The sequence below is a fragment of the Oncorhynchus tshawytscha genome, linkage group LG01 (assembly GCF_018296145.1).
Source record: "Oncorhynchus tshawytscha isolate Ot180627B linkage group LG01, Otsh_v2.0, whole genome shotgun sequence".
Lineage (NCBI taxonomy): Eukaryota > Metazoa > Chordata > Actinopteri > Salmoniformes > Salmonidae > Oncorhynchus > Oncorhynchus tshawytscha.
The window spans coordinates 48,713,180-48,734,317 of record NC_056429.1 but is presented as its reverse complement, the minus strand read 5'-3'; the positions used below and the strand labels follow the sequence as shown (position 1 = coordinate 48,734,317).

The 21,138-nt window shown below is 41.5% G+C and overlaps 1 protein-coding gene across 1 annotated transcript in view; it reads left to right on the top strand.

Moving 5' to 3' along the window:
• wdfy4 (WDFY family member 4) overlaps nt 1-21,138 on the top strand; it is a 178,856-nt gene that overhangs the window by 69,880 nt on the left and 87,838 nt on the right. Inside the window, exons 25-36 of the mRNA XM_024423457.2 lie at nt 4,561-4,672; nt 7,431-7,621; nt 7,925-8,080; nt 8,727-8,800; nt 8,931-9,092; nt 9,243-9,331; nt 11,783-11,879; nt 12,053-12,255; nt 13,825-13,991; nt 14,245-14,370; nt 14,555-14,707; nt 14,814-14,939. Coding sequence (XP_024279225.2) covers nt 4,561-4,672; nt 7,431-7,621; nt 7,925-8,080; nt 8,727-8,800; nt 8,931-9,092; nt 9,243-9,331; nt 11,783-11,879; nt 12,053-12,255; nt 13,825-13,991; nt 14,245-14,370; nt 14,555-14,707; nt 14,814-14,939 — 1,656 coding nt within the window. The remainder of the gene's footprint in view (nt 1-4,560; nt 4,673-7,430; nt 7,622-7,924; nt 8,081-8,726; nt 8,801-8,930; nt 9,093-9,242; nt 9,332-11,782; nt 11,880-12,052; nt 12,256-13,824; nt 13,992-14,244; nt 14,371-14,554; nt 14,708-14,813; nt 14,940-21,138) is intronic.

Sequence of the window (21,138 nt, the reverse complement as noted above, 5' to 3'; positions counted from 1 at the left end):
CTGGTCGGTGTTGCCCAGAGCTCCCCATCAAAGGAGCACAGCAAGAGGAGCAAGGCAATCAACGTTGGTCGCATGTCACGAGCCGTGGAAGCCGAGGCCTCCCGCAAAGCAGTCTACACTCCCAACGAGAGGCCCCGTGAGGATACAAACAACGAATAGTTTCGCTGTCCTGGAGCCTGATCTTCCTGCACCTTCGATGCTGGGCGTGCCCATGTCTTCAACCACAGTGCCTACTACTACGATTTCGTAGTCGACAAACTTTCGTCCCTGCTTTGTATCGAGCGGGGCTCCTCCATCTGTCGGAGGCCTGCACCAGGTGCCGGGAGCAACCGTTCCTGGTGCAAAAACAATGTCCTATCCTGGAGATCGAATAAATTACATTACTAAGCTGCTCCCGAATGTACTACGTCAGGACATGGAAATCGATTATATTTCGTAGTCCATGTGGGTTTAGTGACATTATGAAGGGCAGCTCTGAACAGTTGAAACTGGATTTTAAAGGGCTGATTGACTCTCTGCTAGACACTAACAAAAGACCCATCATATCTGGCCGTGTGCCCTCTCTGAATTGTGGCATTGAATGCTTTAGCAGGATTTTTCTCTTCACAACTGGCTACGTGATTATTGCAGCTAAATGGGTGTACCTTTTGTTGACAATTTAGATACCTTTTGGAAACAAACAACACATTTTATAAGGAGGAAGGGATCCACCCTATCATTTGTGTTCCTGGATCCTTTCACAGCATTATAAGGCTGCGTTGAGACAATGACTTATCAATGACCCAAGCCCAGCTCAGCTAATCCCTACCATTGTGATGCAGAGTTGTCATAATGCTTCAACAAATGTACATTACACCAAGGGCGTTGGTAGACACAATGTAAGTAACCAAATGTCCCTCTAACTGCTCTGAATGCCACTGCTGATCCTACAGCTATTGTATGCAGTAATCATGTGCCTACAAACCAGATGCATACTGTTAGCACTGAGGCGGTGTGCCCTAGGAGGAAGACCATTGTGTGCAGCTCACCCTGCACTAACATAAATAACATGAGCATATCTACTTCTGCTAAGCCTCCCAGTAAATCAATACAAACAAGTAAGCATCCCAGAAGAAAAATGCTCAAAATAGCCCCAGTTAACATACAGTGGGGCAAAAAAGTTTAATCTTCAATGCCCTTGCTGATGGAAGGAGGTTTTCACTCAAAATCTCACGATACATGGCCCCATTCATTCTTTCCTATACACGGATCAGTCGTCCTGGTCCCTTTGCAGAAAAACAGCCCCAAAGCATGATGTTTCCACCCCCATGCTTCACAGTAGGTATGGTGTTCTTTGGATGCAACTCAGCATTCTTTGTCCTCCAAACATGACGAGTTGAGTTTTTACCAAAAAGTTATATTTTGGTTTCATCTGACCATATGATATTCTCCCAATCTTCTTTTGGATCATCCAAATGCTCTCTAGCAAACTTCAGACGAGCCTGGACATGTACTGGCTTAAGCAGGGGGACAAGTCTGGCACTGCAGGATTTGAGTCCCTGGCGGTGTAGTGTGTTACTGATGGTAGGCTTTGTTACTTTGGTCCCAGCTCTCTGCAGGTCATTCACTAGGTCCCCCCGTGTGGTTCTGGGATTTTTGCTCACCGTTCTTGTGATCATTTTTACCCCACGGGGTGAGATCTTGCGTGGAGCCCCAGATCGAGGGAGATTATCAGTGGTCTTGTATGTCTTCCATTTCCTAATAATTGCTCCCACAGTTGATTTCTTCAAACCACGCTGCTTACCTATTGCAGATTCAGACTTCCCAGCCTGGTGCAGGTCTACAATTTTGTTTCTGGTGTCCTTTGACAGCTCTTTGGTCTTGGCCATAGTGGAGTTTGGAGTGTGACTGTTTGAGGTTGTGGACAGGTGTCTTTTATACTGATAACAAGTTCAAACAGGTGCCATTAATACAGGTAACGAGTGGAGGACAGAGGAGCCTCTTAAAGAAGAAGTTACAGGTCTGTGAGAGCCAGAAATCTTGCTTGTTTGTAGGTGACCAAATACTTATTTCCCACCATAATTTGCAAATAAATTCATAAAAAATCCTACAATGTGATTTTCTGGATTTTTTTTCTTCCCATTTTGTCTGTCATAGTTGAAGTGTACCTATGATGAAAATTACAGGCCTCTCTCATCTTCTTAAGTGGGAGAACTTGCACAATTGGTGGCTGACTAAATACTTTTTTGCCCCACTGTATGTAGCTTAAGAAACAAGGTTCATGAAATCAATAATTTGCTAGTAAAAGGTGACAGTCATAATATGACTATCTCACTTAGAGAATACCTTTGATGATACAGTGGTAGCAATACAAGGTTATACCATTTACAGAAAATATAGAAATGCCAATGGTGGAGGTGTTACTGTTTATATTCAGAAACACATTCCTGTAAAGATTAGAGAGGATCTCATGATAAATACTGTTGAAGTAATATGGCTACAGGTTCATCTGCCTCACCTAAAGCCCATTCAAGTGCTAACAGTCCGTATCTGGATAACATGTGTTAAATACTTGATAATGTATGTGATGTCAACAGAGAGGTATGTTTAGCTGGGTGATTCAAATATTGACTGGTTTCCTCAAGCTGCCCACTCAAGAAAAAACTTCAAACTGTAACCAGTGCCTGCAACCTGGTTCAGGTTGTCAACTTACCAAGGTAGTTACAAATAGCACAGGAATGAAAGCATCAACATGTATTGATCACATCTTTACTAATGCTGCAGAAATTTGTTTGAAAGAAGTATCCATCCATAGGATGTAGTGATCACAATATAGTAGCCATATCTAGGAAAACCGAAGTTCCAAAGGCCTAATATAGTGTATAAGAGATAATACAATATGTTTTGTAGCGATTCCTATGATGTTGACAAAAATAATATTTGTTGGTCTGTGGTGTGTAATGAGGAGCAAACAGACGCTGCACTTGATACATTTATGAAATTGCTTATTCCAGTTACTAATAACCATGTACCCATTAAGAAAATTACTGTAAAAACTGTTAAATCCCCTTGGATTGAAAAGGAATTGAAAAATTGTTTGGTGGAGAAGGATAAGGCAAATGGAATGACAAATATGTTTGGCTGCACAACCGATTGGCAAATGTACTGCTAATTGAGAAATCATGTGACTAAACTGAATAAAAAGAAGAAACTACACTATGAAACAAAGATTAATTACATAAAGAATGATAGTAAAAAGCTTTGGAGCACCTTATATAAAATGTTGGGAAAAAAGGCAAACTCAGCTCCATCATTCATTGAATCAGATGGCTCATTCATCACAAAACCAATGGATATTGCCAACAACTTTAATTATTTTTTCATTGGCAAGCTTAGCAAATTTAGGCATGACATGGAACAAACGCTGACACTACACATCAAAGTATATCTGACCAAATTATGAAGACAAGCATTGTAATTATGAATTCCGTAAAGTGAGTATGGAAGAGGTGAAAACATTAACATGACAAGCCAGCAGCCATGACAAGCCATGACAAGCCAGCAGGGTCTGACAACTTGGATTGAAAATTACTGAGGATAATAGCGGACGATATTTCCACTCTTGTTTGCCAGATTTTCAATGTAAGCCAACTAGAAATTGTGTGCCCCCAGGCTTGGAGAGTGGGTTAACTGACTTGTTCAGGGGCAGAACGACAGATTTTTACCTTGTCAGCTCAGGAATTTGATCTTGCAACGTTCCGGTTACTAGTCAAACACTCTAACCACTAGGCTACCTGCCCCCCAGGGTTAAGGTTTGTGCTTTGAGGTTCACAGACCAGGTGCCCTAAGCGTGCATAATCTGCAGCTGGATGCTTCCCTGTTGTTAATGGTTGTTTGGGGTATCTTTTTGTGGTTGTTTGTGGTTGTTTTGCATTGCTTGTAAGTTGTTTGTGATTGTTTGCGTTATCTGTTTGTGGTTGTTTATGGTTGTTTGGGGCGATTAGTAGGACCCCATATTTCTGATTTGGGGTTGTTTGGGGGTTATTTGAGGTACTTGTTTGGGGTAGGCATATGCATAGAATTATTAGAATGGGCTTGGAACCTCTAATGCTGGCAATTTGACTGGTAAACTCATGAGTACACTCAAAATGGCTGCCTGGTATTGCGAGGCAATCTTTTCCATGGTCATGTAGAACATTCATTCAAATTATGTTAACTGATGTGAAACAACAAATCACATCACGTATTGATGGGTACACTTCCTGCTTTCACTTCCTTCTTTGCTCCTATGGGTATACTCGCAATGGCCGCCAGTCCACCCATTATGCCATCATTGAATAGGACGCCAGTTCTATTCATTCTATTTCTATGGTTTGTGTTTGTTTGGAGTACCTATTTGTGGCTGTTTGGGGTATATGTTTGTGGTTGTTTGGGGATATTTGGGGTATCTGTTTGGTTGTTGATTAGTAGGACCGGGGAAGTCCTGACAATACCTGATCAGAAAATATAGGGCCCAGGGCTGTCCTGTCAGTACTGAGAGTGTAACAAATTGTATGTTGTCTCCTGTGTGTTCTATTTCAGATGGGAATCACGTCCAGGGATAACTCCACCCCTGTGTTCCTGTCTCAAAACATCAGCCACCACCTAACTGGCACTGCACGCACCATAGGAGCTGCACTGGTTGGACACTTTGGTAAACAACCAACATTCATTCAAATTAATTTGGTGCACTTAACTGTTGTGGAAGACGTGTGAAATTGTATTTCTGTAAAGGGAAACTTTAGTATTCGGATCATATTATTTTCTAAGACTAACAAAATACACAGTGAACTCCTGTTTAACCCTTTACACTCGTGGGAATTGGCCTATATGGATAGGGCTAAATTGAAATGTTTCTTACAGAATAGTTATGAAATGCATAACTATGGTAGCAATTGAAAGGGAACAGTTTGGAGATAAGGTGAGTACACAATAGGTCACCTCAGACAAGACTGAATCCAAACATGGCACTGTTGATTTTATGTCCATTTTACATTTACAGAAAATACTCTGGATGCATTCAGTAGCATTTCCTGGACAACAAAATGACAAGGGTTTGAGTGAGAGGACTAACTGGTGTCTCCAAGTGGCAACACACCTCTCCAAGGTGTGCACAGTCCTTAAGCAATTTCAATGCACTTTTTATGCCTTAAAGAAGAGTCTAACTATAAGGTACTTTTTTTTAGTTTTCCTGGCTGTGCTGTTGAGGAACTAGAGCAAGCACACTTGTAGTTGTTTTGTGAGGAACACAACTCTGCTACCCCTCCATCACACAATTACTGTTATTGTTTACGCAATCCAAAAATGGTCTATTCTAAATCGCAATATGGGTCAGGTGGACATGATTTGAAAGCCTGTTCTAATGCCAACATGACTAGCTAAGTTATAAAATATGATCTTATGGTGTTAGGCTTTCACAAGGCAATTCAGAGAAACACATCGTAATTTTGGTGCGTGAGTGCATTCAGGGGCGTGTGAATTGTCTTCACAATAAAGAAACAAATTAAGTAAAATTATGTTCAGAACAACTCAAGGTATTACACAGTGGCTGTCAGTGCCGTTAAAGATGTGGAAGGACATTTTTTTTTTCATGAGCATGGCCTTATTTGTATTAGAGCATATTGAATGACTCTCTTTCATATTCCATTTGCCCAGTTCAATGTAACAGGAATGGGTTTAGCCTACTACATGATACTCAAATTTTCCCTATACCCATCATGAAGTTGCTACAACCTAGCCTATGAATGAAAGTTTACAACGTTGGTGCACACAGGTCGAGAGACAAATTTGAGGTGACAGACAGTGACTTTCAATATTGCCTTAAAAACTCTTGACTGCATCTAGCTGATATAACTTGTTCTCAACTAGCCTACCTGGTTAAATAAAGATGAAATAAAATAAAAAATATTGGGTGTAATCATTAGTCCAACAGTTGCAAACGAGAGTTTCTATTGGACAAATTCAGGTATGTTTATCCCCATTTTTTTCCGCTTTCTTCCACTTAAGAAAGGTTTTTCATCAGAATCAGCGGAATGAATACACCCATGATCAAGTGTAAACACAGTTCACTTTCATAGCATAGTATTCCTTCTCGCATCTAAGAGCTTTCCTCCTCTTACATTTTCCCTTCGCTTTTGCACAACACATCAGCTGTATGTGACCAGGTGAAAAAAACTTTCCAAGCCAAACCACTACACACAGCCTACATCGTTGTCATCATATTAGCTAAGGTAACGTCTTAGTCAGCATAGACAATTGAGCGTTAGTAAACCTTTGCTTCTCCTTCATTTTGGAAGAAATTAATTTGTTCAGAACTGTCCAGCTATTGTTTTTCACTCTCTTTGAGTCAGCTACTCACCACATTTTATACACTGCAGTGCTAGCTAGCTGTAGTTTATGCTTTCACTACTATATTAATTCTCTGATCCTTTGATTGGGTGGACAACATGTCAGTTGATGCTGCAAGAGCTCTCATTGGCTGGAGGATGCCCTCCAGAAGTTCTCATAATTAGTGTGTAAGTCTATGGAAGGGGGTGAGAACCATGGACATCCTAGGTTTTGTATTGAAGTCAATGTACCCAGAGGAGGACAGAAGCTAGCTTTCCTCCAGCAACACCATGGTGCTACCCTACGGAGTGCTGTTGAGGCTACTGTAAAACTTATTTGTAAAATAGTGTGTTTTAATCAATTATTTGGTGACGTGATTATATTTAGGTTAGTTTTATCTAAAAAGGATCATGTTTTACAATTTACATTTTTATGAAATTCACTGAGGAGGATGGTCCTCCCCTTCTTCCTCTGAGGATCCTCCACTGGTATGACTGCATGTCATATTGTAACTCTACATAATCTTGTAACTCTACATCTTGTAACTCTACATCAAACTCTACATTGTGTAACTCTACATAAACGTTGACACTGTATATGACATGAGTTTTATGATTTGGAGATGTGAAGTATACCTTTGGACTCACAGGCGTTTGGCTTGCTTGTTTTACATCAAAGCGGTATTTATTATAATCCTCAACATCTCATCTTTCAAAATACATTGAGTCATCTTAATTTACAGCATTTTCCTCACTCAGACAACAAAACATTAGCAAAAGTTGACCAATTACCAGGATGGATGGGTGCAACGTCTGAATGAGGGAAATGATGAAAATTAAGATGACTCGATGCAGTGTCAAGGTTAGAACGGTTATCCGTTAAAACACATACAGTGCTGTGAAGCGCAGCCACTACGTTCATATTTTGTCACTTATTAGTACCCAAATCTGACATTTACAACCCGTATACGGGTACGAGTGTAAAGAGTTAAGAAATGTAAGTGTGCTTTCATCAGAGGTCAATCTGTATGGTACTATTAACTGTTCACAGTATACGGTTTGAATGTGTGTTGTGGTGTCGGTCAGGAGTGCGGACGTTCGCTCCCAGCATCGCAGGGGATAGCTTTCTGTACCTTGGTGGGCCAGCGGTGATCCTAAGCATGGTTGCTATGGCGGCAGACGATGGAGCGCTGTACGCAGCAGTGAAAGTTCTGCTGTCTGTGTTGGAGACAAGCCCTGCCATGGAGCGGGAGATGACACGCATCAACGGCTACAAGGTAGGTACAACCCAAACACCTGTCATTAAAGTCGTGTTCAGGCACCAAATGGAATAAAATGGACTGAAACGGTGTGATTAACTGGACTTCTCTTGCAAAATGTTTTGAAATGTTTTCCACTGCATTCCCTAATGAACACAACCCAGTCAGGTCTTTACGAAACGGAATGGATAGAATTATGGCGCCTAATGACATACATATCTGTACAGCCCAAACTTATTGATGACATTTACATAAAAATTACATTAAAAAGCGGTTTCCTTGGAATGACTCTGTTCCCCATCTCCTCCTCCCTGTCTCTAGCTCCTAGCATTCCTGCTGAAGATTAAGAGCAGTGTGTTGAGCAGTAGAACCTTTCAGCTGGTGCTGTCTCTGTCTGGTTCAGTGGACCACCTGGGATCTGGAGCCGCTTGTCTACACAACAGACCCGCCTTCAATGCTCTGCTCTGTAACCTGGAGGTACCATACTCCCGTCCGGCCCCACACCAACCCTACATTCCCAAATCAACTCCTAGAGCTGATACCTAGACACCTCCTGTTAGATATAGACTGGGTGTACAACATTTTAGGAACACCTGCTCTTTCCATGACATAGCTTTCACCGGGATTCACCTGGTCAGTCTATGATCCCTTATTGCTGTCACTTGCTAAATCCACTTCAATCAGTGTATATGAAGGGAAGAAGATGGGTTAAATATTTTTTTTATGCCTTGTGACAATTGAGACATGGATTGTGTATGTGTGTTATTTTAAGGGTGAATGGGCAAGACAAAATATTTAAGTGCTTTTGAACGGGGTATGGAAGTAGGTGCCAGGTGCACCCATTTGAGTGTGTCAAGAACTGCAACGCTGCTTGTTTTTTCATGCTCAATAGTTTCCCGTGTGTATCAAGAATGGTCCACCACCCAAAGGACATCCAGCCACTTTGACACAAGTGTGGGCCAGCATCCCCGTGGAACGCTTTTGAGTCAACATGGGCCAGCATCCCTGTGGAACACTTTTGACACCTTGTAGAGTTCATGCCCCGACGAATTGAGGCTGTTCTGAGGGGGTGGTGCAACTCAATATTAGGAAGGTATTCTAACATTTGCTCCTTCCCTTGAAGGTGTGGAAGAACACTGCGGAAAGTCTGGACCTGTCAGTTCTCAATCACTTTGCTGAAATCCTGACATCATCAAGGTAGAGTATCTTCATGATCCATCAAAACGAAATGTTGTGCTACCCTTGTTAAAATTACACACTTACTTTACTTCAACCACAAGTAAATTGAACAAGGACCTTTTGCACCTCCACCCACTCTTTCCCCCAGTGGGGACCATGGTAATGCAAAGGTCATGCATAACCTGGGTCTGGTGCCTAAACTGCTCTTCCTATTGGCTGACCCCATGGTGACCCCCAGGAAAGTAAAGGTTGCCACCTGTATCATCACTTGCCTGCTTAGAGGACACTTCACCTCCACCGACATACGCAGGTACACACACCTCTGTGTCACAGGCATATGCAGTACTTACATGTTTCGTTTTAGCGTTGTCTTTTATGGGACAGCCATTCATTCTTCTTATTGTGCAGTGTGTATGTCACTAGTATACTAAACCAGGTGTGTGTTTTCTATTTGTTCCAGACTTGGCCTCTTCCTGGTGTACACCGTGCCTCCCCCAAGTGTGAGTGAAAGCTCTGGACTCTCTGACACTCTTGATGAGGAAACCAAAGGTACAGCCCCACAAGTAGCCAATAGCTCTATTCCAGTCCAGCCTAATCTTGCGTGGACAGATGCACGTAACATAACTAGTGTCATAGTGTTTGTCAACAGACTGTGGGATGCGACGAAGAACAAGGAACTTGGTTCCAGCACACATTTTTTTTCAGATAAATTCTGATTTTGCAGGTGTTTGCGTCTTTGTAATTTCGGTAGGAAAGGGGACATTTGGTCCGTAGACTTGTCTGTAACTTGCGAAGAGAGAGGTTGGAGCATCCACCCTGCTTCCACTCCTCGTTCTAGTATTGTCTAACACGTCTCACCCAGAACTTAATCGAGCATCTGACGACACATTTTAGTTCTGGTTTTCTAAGACTAACCCTAATCACATCCTTAACGCCCCCGCATAAATCGAATTAGCATAACAATAAAAAAATCCCTGTCAAAATCTGTCTGTTTAATTTAGAGATATCTGTTTTTTTGTAATCCACCACATCCACCGAGGTCAGCCTTCCGCATTTGCGGTGGAAGGTGGCAGAGCTACAGCAGTTTTTGTCAGACCAAGAGACATCCCGAAAATCGGTCTTCTCACGAAACGTCTGGAGTGTGCAAACGGTTTTGCCTACAAACTAATATGACCCCTCTATGGAAAGACAAACATGATGGTGTTCTATGTTTTACTCTACGACCGCCACAAGAGTCACGGGACTCGTCTGAAGTTGGTACCGCCGATTTGCCAAATTCTGTCTGTAGCGTCCGAACAGTTTAGGCTACACACTAATGTGACCCTGACATCGAAAGGTGAGACTCTCACAAACATGTTGGTTGTTTTGCTCTAGGGTGCCCACAAGCCTCACAAAACTTGTCTGAACGTAGCCCAGTACCAGTTTTTTTTATTTATCTGGAAGTACAGTATACCCTTAGTGTACAAAATATTAAGAACACCTGTTCATAGACTGAACAGGTAAATCCAGGTGAACACTGTGATCTCTTATTGATGTCACTTGTTAAATCCACTTCAATCAGTGTAGGTGAAGGGGAGGAGACAGGTTTTAAGAAGCATTGAGACAATTGAGACATGCTTTGTGAATGTGTGCCATTCAAAGGGTGAATGGGCAAGATATAATATTGAAGTGCCTATGAACGGGGTATGGAAAGTAGGTGCCAGACGCACCAGTTTGAGTGTGTCAAGAACTGCAATGTTGCTGAGTTTTTCATCTCTACAGTTTCCCGTGTGTATCAAAAATGGTCCACCACCCAAAATACATCCAGCCAACTTGACATAAATGTGGGAAGCATTGGAGTCAACATGGGCCAGCATCCTTGTGGAACGCTTTTGATACCTTGTAGAGTGCATGCACCATCTAATTAAAGCTGTTCTGATATAAATTGGGGTGCAACTCAATATTAGCAGGGTGTTCCTGATGTTTTGTACGTCCAGTATATATGGAAGTACTTTAGTGACAAAAAAAGGGCTTAAATATGGGTAAAAAAACACATAAATAATTTCCTGATCCTTGTTATATGTCTCAGATATCCACTCAGTGTCCAGGTTATTAGGTACACCACCCCGTTCACAATGGTTAGATCCTACAGACAAGGAGTCATGTGGCTGTGGCTTGCTATATAAAGCAGGCTGACGAGGCATTCAGTTACTGTTCGATTGAATGTTAGAATGGGCAAAACAAATGACCTAAGTGACTTTGACCATGGTATGATCGTTGGTGCCAGGCGCGCCGTATGCTATACCTCAGAAATGGCAGGCCTCTTGTACTTTTCACACATGACAGTGTCTAGGGTTTAATGAGAATGGTGCGACAAACAAAAAACATCCCGTCAGTGGCAGCCCTGTGGGCGAAAACAGCTCATTGATGAGCAATCAAAGGAGCTCAAGAATCGTGCAAGCTAACAGGTGGGCCACAAAGAGACAAATAACAGCGCAGTACAACAGTGGTGTGCAGAACGGCATCTCGGAATGCAGAACTCGTCGGTCCTTGTCACGGATGGGCTATTGCAGCACCATCCTGCCTGGTGTCAACTGGTGGTGGTGTAATTGTGTGGGGAATGTTTCCTGACACACGTTTGGTCCCTTGATACCGATTGAGCAGCGTTTCCATTCCCTGAAGAATTCAGGCTGTTCTGGCGGCAAAGGGAGGTCTGACCTGGTTCTAGATGGTTGAACCTAATACACTGACCACTGAATGGAGGACAGACACAAAACTTACTTCCTTTGGATAAATGTTTTGACTGTGTTTTGCCATGTATGAATATGTTATTCAATGCATTTCTATGTGCTAATAGCAGTAAGACCAAATTCAACTATTTTTTTGTGTATCTTTTTTTATACTTACTGGGGACCTAAAATTCAAATTCAAATTGCTAAATGATCCATGGTATGGCCATCTTAAAACAATGCCATATATTAGCTTAGTAGAAACCCTAATTCTCTCCTCTCTCTCCTGTAGCTCAAAGTTTCAGTCCAGCCAGACTAGTGTGGGTCCGTAATCAACTGCTGTCTTCTCTCTGTGACCTCATCAGCTCAGACAGTCTTCTCACTGCAGAGTGAGTACCTGCAGGGTCAAACCGCTCACCATCGGGTTAACATGGGTTTCAATGGAACTACTGCATTTTTAACATGTTTGATCTACTGTGTGTGTGTGTGTGTGTGTGTGTGTGTGTGTGTGTGTGTGTGTGTGTGTGTGTGTGTGTGTGTGTGTGTGTGTGTCCACCTGCAGTGAGCAGAAAGAGCTGATCCAGACACTGGGCAGTGATTGGTTCCTGCTGTTCCTGCAGCCCCGCCTCCACTCTTCCACCCTGTGCCTAGGGCTCCGCCTACTCACACTCCTCCTGGCCAATCAGAGCGAGCGGAACAGCTTCAGAGAGGGCGTGTTCCCAGGCACCCTAGTAGAGAGCCTGGATGAACCCTCTGTTGTCATAGGTATGATATACTTTTGTTTAGATACTGTATGTTTTATAGTTCATTAACATAATTTGTATTATGTTTCATAAACATAAACATGTTGTTAATTATTTTGACCCAATCTTTCATTCTATTCATTCCACGTTGCAATGTTAAATAAATCATTGGCATGTAGCTAGCTAGCTAGCAGAGGTTCAATGATGACGAGCGACAAGAACTTCAATAAATAGGCCTAATGATTTAATAAATAATTTATACTGAACAAAAATATAAACTCAACATGTGAAGTGTTGGTTTCATATTTCATGAACTGAAATAAAAGATCCCCAAATTTTTCCATAGGGGCAAAACGCTTATTTCTCTCAAAACTGTTTTTTCAGTTAGTGATTTTTTTTCTTCCTTTGCCAAGATTATCCATCCACCTGACAGGTGTTCAATAAGCTGATTAAACAGCATGATCATTACACAGGTTCAACTTGTGTTGGGGACAGTGAAAGGCCACTCTTTTGAGGGAGTGTGCAATTGGCATGATGACTGTCCACCAGAGCTGTTGCGAGAGAATTGAATGTACATTTCTCTAACATAAGCTGCCACCAACTTCGTTTTAGAGTATTTGTCAGTATGTCCAACTGGCCTCACAACCGCAGACCTCATGTAACCACGCCAGCCCAGGACCTTCACATCTGGCTTCATCACCTGCAGTATCATCTAAGACCACCCAGACACTTGATGAACTGAGGAGTATTTCTAATAAAGTCCTTTGGTGCGGAGAAACTAATTCTAATTGTCAGGGCCTGGCTCCCAAGTAGGTGGCCCCACCCATGGCTGCGCTCCTGCCCAGTCATGTGAAATCCATAGACTATGGACTAATGCATTTAATTAAATTGACTGTTTTCTTATATGAACATTGACTGTTTTCTTATATGAACTGTTACTCAGTAACCTCTTTGAAATTGTTGAATGTTGCATTTATATTTTTGTTCAGTATATAACTAGGCAACAAGAACTTAATGATTTGATGAATAATGTATAAATAGGCAACAACCAGCTGATTGTCAAGTCAATAATATAGTTATGGAGGATAGCTAGGCTAAAGGCAAGCTAACACACAATAACATCAAGCAGCTGAAATGACTGCAAACTATGTGCACTTTTGTTTCTTTTACCTTCATTTCTTTATCGCCATTTTTTTTGTTTATATCCTTTATAATGATCCTGATAACTGAATTTGCCTTGCTCAGAGAAGCTGTCAGTCACGCCTGTGGGAGAGTGGATGTTAACAGGAATTACCTGTGGAATGCGGGTATTGTGGTGCTATAACTCCCTGCTATCAACCAATCAGCATCCAGGATCCAAACAACCCGTTTTCTAATTGTTTATATTACATGAGTAGATATGCAAAGAAGTTTATACTCTCATCATGTCGACTGTGTAGACTTAAACTCTAATCAATGGTTTGTTGTTTTGTGTACTACCCTCCAACCGAACGTATTGTAAAACACCTTAAATACCCACCGGAGTCTGGCACCGGTGGTGTATTCTTTCCTTTAATGTATTGTATGGTATTTGTCTTTGTGTGTCTCTTAGACAACCTGAGAGCTTATGAGTGGTCCTATGAGTGTCAGAGTGTCACCTGCGCAGGCTTCGACGTGCTGCAAAGGCTTCTGGTCCGCCAGGCTCACCTGCCTCAGGTGTACGGAGCGCTGGCCGCTCTACTGCTGGGGAAGAGAGGAGGAGAAACACCTGACGGACAGGTAACATGACACTAACTGACCTGGATATAAAGTAGTTAAAGTACATTAAAGTGACTTAAGTTATATTGAAGTGACATGGCAAGATATTAGGAGCATTTTAATAGGGCTCCTACCACTCCTGTTATTTTGCACAATTCAATTCTCATGATTAACTGTAAAGTAAATCAAACAAAGCTAAATCTATTTTGGCGTCCATGAGATGATTCCTGTGTTGGACTTTAAAAGTGTATGTCCTCTGTGGTCTCCTCTGTAGCTGGATCTGGATGAAGTTCTGCAGGCAGTGATTGACAGCACAGAGTACACAAACTCTGCTCCCTTACAGCTGTGTTCCAAGTCTGCAGCCATGCTACTGGAGCTGGTCAAGGCCATCATCACACAGGTGATGGGTTCAAAACACAACACAGAAGTTGTTTTACATTCTCACTCTGAGACAATTGCGCTAATGTAGTCTCAAAGCACTTAACATTGTAAATGGTTACTATTAATGGCATCTGTTTGAACTTACTATACACCCTTCCTCAATCTAAATACTGTCCTGTTTGTTGTCGCTCTACCATGTATAGGGGTCATCTGCCGCTGATGCATCTTGGGAGTTGCAGTTTCCCGGCAGTGTGATGCAGTTCCTCTGTCTGGTACACAATCACCGCCCCCGAGACCCACTATGGACATCTCCAGAGTTTCTACACACGCTCGCCAGCACTGTGTTTCCCCCTGAGGTGTGTGTTTCTTTCTCCTCCTCTACTTCATCTTCCTTTTGTAGTGGCATCAGCCCTATGATGGGGGTTTTGATAAATAGTGAAATTCTTGCTCTCATCTCCTCAGAGTGAAGAGGAGGTGTGTCAGCCAACCAGGAAGCAGGTGTGTGACTTCATCCGTATCCTCTTAATGGACAGCCTGCTCAACGTGCCTGCCAAAGAACACACACACCCCCTACTGCTGCTACTGGAGGTATACACACACACACACACACACACACACACACACACGGGTGAGGTTAATAAACGACTGTATTCCCCTGTTTTTTTTATCCAGAATGTGCCGCTCTTGGCCCAGTTATAAGACAGAGAGGGAGTGTATTCGTTGAGTACCTTAGCATGCACACTAATAATTCAATATTAACCTATCAAGCGTGGAACCCCTCGACAACATTCCCCTGAAAAGGCAGCGAGCGAAATTAAAAAATATTTTTTAGAAATATGTAACTTTCACACATTAACAAGTCCAATACATCAAATGAAAGATAAACATCTTGTTAATCTACCCATCATTTCCAATTTCAAAAATGCTTTACAGCTAAAGCACAACATATGATTATGTTAGATCACCGCCAAGTCGAAAAACACAGCCATTTTTCCAGCCAAAGAAAGATCGGAGTCACAAAATGCAGAAATATGGATACAATTAATCACTAACCTTTGATGATCTTCATCAGATGACACTCATAGGACATAATGTTACACAATACATGTATGTATTGTTCGATAATGTGCATATTTATATCCAAAAATCTCAGTTTACATTGGCACCTTACGTGCAGTAATGTTTTGATTCCAAAACATCCGGTGATTTTGCAGAAATACTCATAATAAACATTGATAAAAGATACTAGTGTTATTCACAGAATTAAAGATAGACTTCTCCTTAATCGCTCTGGGACATGTAGGACGCTAGCGTCCCACCTGGCCAAAACCCAGGGAAAATGCTGAGCGCCAAATTCAAATAAATTACTATAAAAATCAAACTTTCATTAAATCACACATGCAAGATAGCAAATAAAAGCTACACTTGTTGTGAATCCAGCCAACATGTCAGATTTCAAAAAGGCTTTTCGGCGAATGCAAACGATGCTATTATCTGAGGATAGCACCTCCGTAAACAAAGAGAGAAACCATATTTCAACCCTGCAGGCGCGTCACAAAACACAGAAATAAAAATATAATTCATGCCTTACCATTGATGAGCTTCTTTTGTTGGCACTCCAATATGTCCCAAAAACATCACAAATGGTCCTTTTGTTCGATTAATTCCATCGATATATATCCAAAATGTCCATTTATTTGGCGCGTTTGATCCAGATAAACACCGGTTCCAACTTGCTCAGCGTGACGACATAATATCTCAAAGTTACCTGTAAACTTTGCCAAAACATTTCAAACTACTTTTGTAATACAACTTTAGGTATTTTGTAATGTAAATAATCGATAAAATTGAAGACGGGATGATCTGTGTTCAATACAGGAAGTAAACAAACTGAAGCATGGTTTCTGGTCACACCCTCGTTCAAGATGGCCGTACTTCTTCATTACACAAAGGAATAACCTCAACCAATTTCTAAAGACTGTTTACATCCAGTGGTAGCGATAGGAACTACAAGAAGGTCCCTTAGAAATCTGGATTCCCAATGAAAATCCAAAGAGGGTGACCTCAATCTGAATGGTTTGTCCTCTGGGTTTCGCCTGCTAAATAAGTTCTGTTATACTCACAGACATGATTCAAACAGTTTTAGAAACTTCAGAGTGTTTTCTATCCGAATCTACTAATACTATGCATATCTTATCTTCTGGGGATGAGTAGCAGGCAGTTGAATTTGGGCATGCATTTCATCCGGACGTGAAAATACTGCCCCCTGTCAGCAAGAAGTTAATACAACCGCTGTCTCAAGTTTCAAAAACACTTTACGGAAAAAGTATAATCTGAGAACGGCGCTCAGAGCCCAAAACAGTCATTTTGGAATCAACAAAGTTAGAAACAACACCATAAATATTCACTTACCTTTGATGATCTTCATCAGAAGGCACTCCCAGGAATCCCAGTTCGACAATAAATGACTGATTTGTTCCATAAAGTTCCATCATTTATTTTCAAATAGCCACTTGTTGTTAGCGTGTTCAGCCCAGTAATCCATCTTCATGAGGTGCAGGCACTTCATCCAGACAAAAACTCTAAAAGTTCCATTACAGTCCTTTAGAAACATGTCAAACGATGTATGGAATCAATCGTTAGGATGTTTTTAACATAAACCATCAATAATGTTCCAACCGGAGAATTCCTTTGTCTTCAGAAAAAGCACTGGAACGCGAGGTAACGCTGTCGGGAGCACGCGTCATGAGACCAAGGCTCTCTGCCAGACCACTGACTCAAAGAGGTCTCATGAGCCCCTCCTTTATAGTAGAATCCTCATTCAAGTTTCAAAAGACCGTTGACATCTAGTGGAAGCCGTAGGAAGTGCAACTTTATCCATATCTCAATGTGTATTTGGTAGGCCAAGCTTTGAAAAACTACAAACCTCAGATGTCCCACTTCCTGGTAGGATTTTTCTCAGGTTTTCACCTGCCATATGTGTTCTGTTCTACTCACATACATCATTCAAACTGTTTTAGAAACTTCAGATTGTTTTCTATCCAATACTAATAATGATATGCATATATTAGCATCTGGGAAAGAGTAGGAGGCAGTTCACTCTGGGCACGCTATTCATTCAAAAGTGAAAATGCTGCCCCCTATCCCAAAAAGGTTAAACAGATTATGGCAGTAGGCCGAGTATGGCAATAGTCATGTAAACACTTTACTCTGCTTATCTTAATCAGCATAAGGTCAAAATCAAAGTAAGCATACACTGATTAAAACACCTCGTTTGTAAGCAGCTTAACTTCTTATGGGCAGGACGGTAGCGTCCCACCTGGCCAACATCCGGTGAAATTGCAGAGCGTGAAATTCAAACTACAGTATTATAAATATTTAACTTTCATAAAATCACAAGTGTAATACTGTCGCGATACGAAACCTTCAGCCCCGCCCCTTGGCCGGCAGCGGGGTGCTAGAGGTGGTTAGCGTCCCATTCCCTGGATTGGACAGGGCACTATAGATACTTCAGGTTATCTCGGTATAACCAGGACCGCTCGCGTAGCCCTGCCTCTCTTTCTATATCGAAGCATTGTCCGCGTAGAGAGGTCTTTTGCCTTGTCACTCTCAACGGTCTAGCTCTAGCTGGGATGTGTGAACCTCACCTTTATCCTCTAGACTCTTTGCTTCACCACTAATTGGTCCTTGAGTTATTATTAAGCACTAGTCCTACCAGTCTCTATATGATTTCCCTGTGGTTGAGTGTTTCCCCTCTGTGATGTATCTAGTTTAAAGTGTGAAGACCTTTAGTCAACTTAGTCTCACTACTCTGCCCGTCGGCTATGTATCGCTTGGAAAATAAAACTTAGATAGATCGATAAGACAATTAAATGAATCACTACTGGACACACCTTCCTCCTTGTCTTTTAATGGTAACTCATTCTGTCATAGAGCATTGATCCCCATTTCCAGTGTCCCGGTAGCGGGGAGTGTCAGAGTTGTTATCTCCCATGCCGTTAACTGTCTTTGAGAGAACCTTTTGCTCGAGACAAAATAAGACTACTGTTTATTTTTGAAAAAACTCTGTTTTTTGTCTTTTACAATCAAACACACTTCCAAATACACAATTTGTTACTCGGTCACACACAGCGTTAATCAAAAACATGCAAATGACTTAATGCTCTTATAAAATGCCTGGTACAATGATAACACTTATCTCTATATTAAATACTTATAATAGTTATTTAATTACCTTTGAGAGATGACGAGGAGACCCACGAGATCAGGAGCAGCGTTTCAATCGGTCAGAGTTCTTTTAGAATTTAGTTAGTAGCGACTCCCCTCTACTGGCTGAGAGGTTGACTTGAAGTCGGTGGTTTACTAAATTTAGAGATTCAAGTTTGAACTGGATGGGAGAACCCGCTGGTGATTCCCTGCCCCAAATGGAATGTCAAAAAGTCCGCGCCCGCAACGAGGTCGAGATACTGAGCTCAATCGAGAGGCTACAAAGAACTCTCTGGATATATTTGCATCAGCACCCACGTACCTGGCGTGGCGCAAAACCCACAAAACAACTGTTCAATAGTTAAACGGTATATCGGAGAGTTACTTCTCAGATCCAACAAGTTAGAATCTTTTAAGTAATTTGAGTCAGGTGTCAATTTACCCAAAGTCAAATGGTTGTCTAAATGAATTCAGAATTCAAGAAGTCAGCGCCAAAGTAATGGCATATGTCTCTTTATATACCTTTTGATTCTCTGCACCCGATCCGCTGCTCCTCCCATTCCCCCAGAACAGAGAGTGTGATGACATATCTTACAACAGGAAATACTTTTCTTTACAGTGCATATATGGGCCTCTGGTTATGACAGAGCCTATTATTCTAGCAACAATGAGGAAACACTTTTCTTACAGTGCGCATATGGGCCTCTGTTTATGACAGTGCCCTTACTCTATCAGCAATGAGTCTATCAGCTGTTCCCATTCAGAGGTGTCACTTGAGGCAGAGGGTGATTCTTCCTGACACCAGTCAGGTTCAATAGTTGGTTGGCTTGAGTCGTCTTCTGGTGGCTTTGCCCAATCCGGTATTTCAGTAGGCGAGGTCATCTCTGTCTCTACACTTGGTGGGTAAAAACAGGGGAAGAGGACCAGGAGGTAGATCCCTTTGGCGTTTTACTACAATACATCAAAATAAAGCTTCACTTCTTGTTAATCCAGCCGCTGTGTCAGATTTCAAAAAGGCTTTACGGCGAAAGCACACCATGCGATTATCTGAGGACAGCGCCCCGCATACAAACACATGAAAAATAATTTTAACCAGGCAGATGTGACACGAAAGTCAGATATAGCGACATAACAAATGCCTTCCCTTTGATGCTCTTCTTCTGTTGGCACTACAAAAGGTCCCAGTTACATCACAAATGGTCCTTTTGTTCGATAATGTCCTTCTTTATATCCATAAAAACTCAGTTTACCTTGTGCTTCAGTCAATAATCCACCCAGTTTCCCTCCATCAAAATGCATACAAAATGAATCCCAAACGTTACTAATAAACTTTTCCAAACAAGTCAAACAACATTTATAATCAAACCTTAGGTACCCTAATATGTAAATAAACGACACAATTTAAGACAGAGAATCGTTATTGTCTTTACCGGAGAAAAATACTAAAGAACGCGCTCTCTTTCACATGCTTGGAAACACTACAGCCAAAATGGGAGCCACCTAGAAAAACTACAATTTCTGTCTAATTTTTCCAAAAACCAGCCTGAAACTCTTTCTAAAGACTGTTGACATCTAGTGGAAGCCCTAGGAACTGCAATCTGGAAGTACTTGGCCTTATAATAAAAGTGAAAGCCATTGAAAACAGTGGTAGGCTGATTTTTGTTTGGGGGGTGGTTTGTCCTCGGGCTTTCGCCTGCCATATCAGTTCTGTTATACTTACAGACACAATTTGAACAGTTTTAGAGTGTTTTCTATCCAAATCTACCAATTATATGAGTATCCTAGCTTCTCGGCCTGAGTAACATGCATTTTCCTTGGGCACGCTTTTCATCCGGACGTCAACATACTGCCCACTACCCAAGAGAGGTTAATCTGCATTTCAGCTGTGTGTTTGATCAGTGCATGTGCCCGCGTCGGTAGCTCATGTCAGTTCGGAAAAAACATCTTAGAAATATTTTTCACATACAAACTTAATATGTCCAAACTCAATCAAATAGGCTTTGCAAAATAACATGGCCGCTGTGGTAGAACATTTATTTTGATTGGTGAAATGCGTTTTCTGCTTTTATTTAATGAAGTCCCATTAGGTAGCCTGATTTCAGATGTGTCCATGTAAACAGGATTATTAGGTAGATTGTTAAATCGTTCTTCTTGCAAAGCATGTAAACGTTTTAAAGATATTATTATAACTATTTTAATTATAATTATAATTATTACAACTTTTGTCATGATGTGACTATAATTAATCTGATGACTGTTATTTATCGAAATAAACTAACTATGTTTAATTGGGGTGGCAGGTAGCCTAGTGGTTAGAGTGTTGGTGCCAGTAACCGAAAGGTTGCTGGTACGAATCCCTGAGCTGACAAGGTCAAAATCTGTTGTTCTGCCCCTGAACAAGGCAGTTGTTCAGGTTGGGCATCATTGTATATAATAATTTGTTCTTAACTTAGCCTAGTTAAATTACTTCTTGCGTCGAGCAATCCCGTATCCGGGAGCGTAATCATAGCCTCAAGCTCATTACCATAACGCAACGTTAACTATTCATGAAAATCGCAAATGAAATGAAATAAATATATTC